The 6,456-nt window shown below is 47.8% G+C and overlaps 1 protein-coding gene across 2 annotated transcripts in view; it reads left to right on the top strand.

Annotated features, from left to right (window-relative positions):
• esyt2a (extended synaptotagmin-like protein 2a) overlaps positions 1–6,456 on the top strand; it is a 22,159-nt gene that overhangs the window by 4,838 nt on the left and 10,865 nt on the right. For both annotated transcript variants that reach the window (XM_008334966.3, XM_025066327.1), the window contains exons 8-15: positions 118–207; positions 2,089–2,144; positions 3,608–3,728; positions 4,059–4,235; positions 4,469–4,551; positions 4,639–4,687; positions 4,802–4,891; positions 4,983–5,078. In XM_008334966.3, coding sequence (XP_008333188.1) covers positions 118–207; positions 2,089–2,144; positions 3,608–3,728; positions 4,059–4,235; positions 4,469–4,551; positions 4,639–4,687; positions 4,802–4,891; positions 4,983–5,078 — 762 coding nt within the window. The remainder of the gene's footprint in view (positions 1–117; positions 208–2,088; positions 2,145–3,607; positions 3,729–4,058; positions 4,236–4,468; positions 4,552–4,638; positions 4,688–4,801; positions 4,892–4,982; positions 5,079–6,456) is intronic.

The following is a 6,456-nucleotide window of genomic DNA, read 5'->3' as shown; positions in this document are numbered from 1 at the left end:
ATATGTATATATATACATATATGTATATATATGCATATATATTTCTATATATATATATATATATATATATATAGTGATGATGATGATGATGATGATGATGTGTTGTCTGTGCTGCAGCTTCATGGAGTCATGAGGGTGGTGATGGAGCCCCTCCTGGGGGACATGCCTCTGGTTGGTGCCCTGTCCGTCTTCTTCCTCAAGAAACCAGTGAGTGTTTTTACCTTTGACCTCTAGAACCGATGAGTCAGGATGTGGACGAGTCAGGCCGTTCTGTTTCCCTGTTGATATGGGTAATAAGAACTGTTAACTACTAATAATCACTAACCTGTTGATATGGGTAATAAGAACTGTTAACTACTAATAATCACTAACCTGTTGATATGGGTAATAAGAACTGTTAACTACTAATAATCCTGTTGATATGGGTAATAAGAAACTAATAATCACTAACCTGTTGATATGGGTAATAAGAACTGTTAACTACTAATAATCACTAACCTGTTGATATGGGTAATAAGAACTGTTAACTACTAATAATCACTAACCTCATCATTTCCTCGTCGATGACTAAAGGTCAGGTTCTAACTGTCGGCCAATCACCTCCTTCTGAAGTGATCTTACCGCCAATCACCTCCTTCTGAAGTGATCTTTTGGACTAACCACGAGCTACTTCTCGGCGAGCATCAGTTGATGTGCTGTTCTGTGGTTAGCATTAGCATAAGGTTGTTTTAGCGGCGGTTATTTTGGCTCGAGTCTGGTTAAAATGATGAAGAATACCAGAGACGTGGTCGTCTTCAGGCTGACACAGCGGCGCAGCTGGACCACTCTGGTCCGTCTTCTGGTTCTTTTCCTGTTTGTGTTGGCCATCAAAGTCCAGAATCTTAAAGATACCGTTGTCATGGTGACAGGAAGGAAGAAGCCAATCAGGGTGAAAGAGACGAACCGATAAAAACAGTCTTTCTAACTCCCAGCCAACATTCTCTACTGATTTCTATCCCAACAAGGCCACATACCAGAGGACTGACCCAGCTGGGCTGGTCCTGGTGCCGCTCCGACTCCCGCAGGGCACACGTTGTTCAACATGGACTTCTGTCTGGGCTTGGTCTTCAGACCTGTTTCTCTGACCTGCAGTTTTGACAACTGAGCTGGTGACAGAGTCTGGAAACAGGATCTTCAGATTATTAACCAGATTCATGTGCACCACGTGTGTCCCCTTCAAAAAGGCTGGATAAAAATAGAAAAAATAGACATTAGCTCCACAGAAATGGAAATATTAGACACTTTTATCCTGAAATCAAAGAAGCTCAGACAGGTGTGTCTGGACTTTCAGGTCCTTCAGGTCACGGCGTCAGATTAAATCTGACATCTGATCTTACGTTTCCTGATCAGGGACACGTGGCGACAGTTTGGTGGACATTTGTCACGTCTTTGTTGTCTATGTTGTCCATGGCTTCATTCAGGTTCTGACGGTTCTGATCCCAGACTGGTTTCTGATCCACTCAAAAAAGCTGGTCCCTCAAAAAAAAAACTGAAACTAACCCTTTAATAGCCGTCATTTCCAGCAGTGTGTGGTCTAATCTGCTCTGACCCTGCAGTACCACAGTGTGACCCACGTGTACCACATAAAATCACACCTGTCATTAGGACACCTGCGGCCAGGAACGCCTCCACGAAGTCACCGGCGGCGGCGGGGGGGTCGGGGGGGCATGAGTAAAATCTTTACTGCTGGATGTGAATGTCACCAGACTTGTTGAGAGAATGTCAAACACGTGGGGCGTTCAGGAAACCTCCGGTACCGTAGGAGACATTCTACTGCATGAAGCTAGTTTTTTTTTTTCCTCCTTCTTTGATCGTGTACTAGAAAAATACAGAAAAACTAAAGAAACCGATCGGGTGCAAGGTGAGATATACCTCAGCAGTGCCACCTAATGGCTGCCCTGAAATACCACTGTATCTGGGTCCGCTGATTGTTTTATTGGATTGAATTGAGTCATAGCACCCCCTATTGGCTATGGCTAATTGGAGAAGGGAGAGAATCTTTGATTTGTCGTTTAACCAATTGTTTTTGTTTTATTTTTTTTTTTTCAGCTGCTGGACATCAACTGGACAGGACTCACCAACATGTTGGACATCCCAGGAGTCAAGTCAGTAAATCTCACTGGAATAACTCGTACTTTATACATATTTTCAATATGCAACGTTGACCTCAACGGCCAAGACGTGAGATAAAGTAGAACGTCGTGAAATGTAAACGTTGTTAGCCACGGCTAGGCTAACGGTCAGTATGTCATGTGATTCATGGGCCGACTGTCCTGCCTGCAGTCCAGACCTGTCCTCTGGTAAATTTGTCTTTGGAGAATCATGAAGACCAAACGGTGGGGGCCACTGAGGCTGAGGGAGCCTTAGATTTAGAACCACCTCACACAGAAAAAAACAAAAAAAAAAAAGTGACAAAAGTTTTATCACTCTGGTTCAACCAGTGTCTGCTCTGTCTCTGTCTCTGTCTCTCTGTCTCTGTCTCTGTCTCTCTGTCTCTGTCTCTCTGTCTCTGTCTCTCTGGCTCTGTCTCTCTGTCTCTGTCTCTCTGTCTCTGTCTCTCTCTCTCTCTCTCTGGTGTGTTTGTTTTACTGCACCTCTGGTTTCTGTCCTGATGGTCAATGAGGACAAATCCTGGTTTCACCTTCATCTGGTGACAGCTCCTCCCCCCTCCTCCCCCTTCGTCCTCCTCCCCCTTCGTCCTCGTCCTCCTCCTGCTCCTCCTGCTCAGACCTGCTGTTTGTACCAAGTCCAAACCAAAGAGACTCCGCCCTTTTGAAATGTAGCCTACCCCGTTTGACAAGTTCACTGTTCGCTCTCTGTCTGTGTGTGAGTGTGTGTGTGTGTGTGTGTGAGTGTGTGTGTGTGTGTGTGTGTCATGCTTCTGCTGTGATTGTGTCACTGACCTGCCCTGACCACACCCTCTCTCCTCTTCTTCCTCAGGGTGAGTGTGTTCTCAGGTTTCATCAGTGACAGTTTGCATGTCTGTGTGTGTGTGTGTGTGTGTGTGTGTGTGTGTGTGTGTGTGTCCTCATTCTTGTTTTTACTACAAAGTGAGGTCCATTATTAGGGTGATGTTGAGAGAATTGATAGGTGACTGTGATATCTGTCAGGTGTCAGACAGCACAGAGCCCTGCTGCTAGGTGGTGCTGTACACCTTTTCTGACCCAGACCTGAGGTAAATACAACAGAGTACGTGAACAGGTACACGAGTATTACAGTACATTCACAGGCAGATAATAACAACGGTACTATGGTACTGTTTGTACTTAAAACAAGACGTGACTCAGGACAGAAATCCATAAAAATTCCAGGGAGTGGAAACAAACCCAGACGTCTGGGAGTGAAGCGGTGCTGCTGCCCTCTAGAGGACATCCATGGAAGAAATGATTTCAAAGAGCCACACTTTGATTTTCTTTTGACATTTTGCGGTGTTATTCCCAGCCCCTTAAACTGCCCCCCCCCCAGATCCGGCCCCCCACGTGTCCTGACCCTGGGAATTATAAAGTGATAGAAGAATGTGTGAATGACTGTCGGTCAACGCTGTTCCTCCTTCGTCTCTGTGTCTCAGTGGCTTGTGTGACAACATCATCCAGGACATCATCTGCAGCTACCTGGTTCTACCCAACTCCATCAAGATCCCTCTGGTGGGAGAGGCCCAGCTGGCCCAGCTGCGCTTCCCAATACCAAAGGTGAGTAGGCTGCGGCCCAGACGTGGACCGGATGATGGATAGACCAGAATCTGTCCATGTGATACCATGTACTGTGATGTACTGTGATGTACTGTGATGTACTGTGATGTACTGTGATGTACTGTGATGTACTGTGATCCTCGTCTCAGACTCTGCTGCTGACACCGCTATTTAAAATGGGTTCCGTTTCATATTCAAGTATTTATTTGTTTAATTTTATTTAAACTGTTAACCACGAGTCTTAGTACCACCACCAGGGGGCGAGTTTGTATATATTCAGTGCAGCCGTCCACACTGTCCAATAACGTAGTGGTCCGTCCTCACCTTCAGGCCGTCCTGAGGATCCACTTCATCGAGGCCCAGGACCTGCTGAGCAAGGACAAGATGCTGGGCGGTCTGATCAAAGGGAAGTCGGACCCTTACGGGATCGTCCAGGTCGGGACGCAGGCCTTCAAGAGCAAGGTCATCCACGAGAGCGTCAACCCCAAATGGAACGAAGTGTACGAGGTCAGAGTCACTGCTAACTTTGGTCCAACGTTTTCTCCCTGAGGCTAGAACTGGACAGGAAGTGGTCTGGGACGAGAGCCAATCAGAGCTAGGTTTGAACGTCGGGAAAGGCGGGACATGCAAACAGAGATCCAATCACGGTGGTCGTGGGTCTGGAAGAAGAGTCAGGATGTGGAAAACTCTGGAAAACGGTGTCCTGTGATTGACACCTGGTTGTTTCTGGTTTGTTCCAGGCTCTGGTCCACGATCACTCTGGACCCAATGTGGGCATCGAACTGTTTGATGAAGATCCCGACAAAGACGACTTCCTGGGAAGGTACTGTTTATTCCTGGCGACGCTCCATGTTTTGACCTTTGACCTCGTTGACAGGGTGCTCTTGTTTCTCCTGTGTTTTTTTTTCAGCGTGGTGATAAACCTGGCTGAGCTCCAGAAGGAACAGAAGGTGGACGAGGTAACGACCGATAGCTAAGCCCCGCCCCCTCCCCCACTGATGAACACCATCTCTGGACTCGGTGGTCAGTGATGATGACTGTGTGTGTGTGTGTGTGTGTGTGTGTGTCTGCAGTGGTTTGTTCTGGAAGAAGTGGCCTCTGGGAAACTGCACCTCAGAGTGGAGTGGTTGTCTCTGATGTCCACACCTGAGACGCTGGACCAGGTACAAGAACTACTGAGTCACTACCGACCTTTGACCTCTCTGTTCCTCTGCTACTCGTGACCTCCTTCACCTCCTGCTCCTCCTCCCGTAGGTGCTGACCAACATCAAGGCCGATCGCGGTCAAGCCAACGACGGTCTGTCGTCTGCGCTGCTCGTCGTCTTCCTGGATTCGGCCAGAAACCTGCCGGTGAGTGCGTCTGCTCTGACGCCACGCCGCCGCAACACAAACACGAGTGGAGATCAGATACTTTATCAAAAGCTGTCGGTAAAACTTTGGTAGGTAAGAATCAAGGACTGAGGCCTCGAGCAAGTGTGCAGTCTGACCACTAGAGGTCACTGTTTATCAGTTACTCCTCCAAACCGGAGGCTGTCGCGGTTCATGGTGTCGATGGTTCGGTCCAAACCGGGAACCTCGGTTTAGCAAAGCGTCCACCTTTTAGTGCCCTCTGGTGGATGGCACTGTAACTGCCCAGATTGGTCGTACATGGTTTCATGGTTTTCAAACTTCCTGAGTCTGTGGTTCCACTTGGTCTTCTCAACTTCTCCTCTTTCTTCTCATTCCCTCTTGAAGAGCAAGGAAACGTAGGCTCTGGCTTCTTAAAGGAGCGGCGAGCTTCAGGCCTGGTGTTCTGTGAGAACACCGCCTCCCTCTATCGGACGCTGTTTGTGAGTTTCCAGGCAGTGTGTGTGTGTGTGTGTGTGGTTTGCTGAGACGGCATGAGTCCCCGCCTGATTGGTCCTGAAGGTTCAGAAACAAAAATGAATGTTTTTGTTCTGACGTTTGTATAAACAACACTGCTTCACGGCGTCGCCCACGTTCTCATACTCTGAGGGGCTGGGGGGAAGCTCAAAATGTGTGCTGTAGTCAGCCACCAGGGGGCGCTCCAGTGGCCTGGGCTTCACCTGTGTGTGTGTGTGTGTGAGCCGTAGTGTTGTTCATCCTGGTATTTATTTTTGAGGTTTTTCTCATCAGTTTTCACCCTTAACTCCTCGTCCCTCCTGTGCCACCAGGGGGCAACATGACCGTTTCTATTCACGTCCAAGAACCTTCACTGTTGTCAAAACATCCAATAATTCACTCCCGAGATTAGAATCTGGGAAAAGAAAGTCCTGTCGTAGCAGCTGGAAACTGAACTCCTGTTTCTGACCCACACCATCAGAGGTTGGACCAATCAGAACCTGTGATCAAACCATCGACTGGTCACAACAAAAAAAAGAAAATTCTGTTTTTGTAATTCGAAGAGAAAAACCCTCTCTTTCCCAGTCATCCATTCATACAGGGTTAATTCTTCAACCAGCCACCAGGGGGCACCTGTGGTGCAGTTACAGCCTCCTTGTTAACGTCTATTTCTTTCTCTAGTTTCTCAGTCCCTCGTCCAGACTAAAACTGTTGACCTCTGGGAGGGTAAACGACAGCCAATCACGTGCGTCCGTCAGCCACGGTCCTCGATCCCTGTGCGGTCGTTTCCAGGCAGATTTGCTCTCTGATGTTAATCATGTGATCATTGTTGTTCCTGTCCGTGTGTCTCTGTCATCATCCTGGTGTTTGCTCTAACCTCACCCTC

This window comes from Cynoglossus semilaevis, chromosome 20 (genome assembly GCF_000523025.1).
Source record: "Cynoglossus semilaevis isolate Cse_v1.0 chromosome 20, Cse_v1.0, whole genome shotgun sequence".
Lineage (NCBI taxonomy): Eukaryota > Metazoa > Chordata > Actinopteri > Pleuronectiformes > Cynoglossidae > Cynoglossus > Cynoglossus semilaevis.
This window is presented reverse-complemented; position numbering and strand designations above follow the sequence as displayed.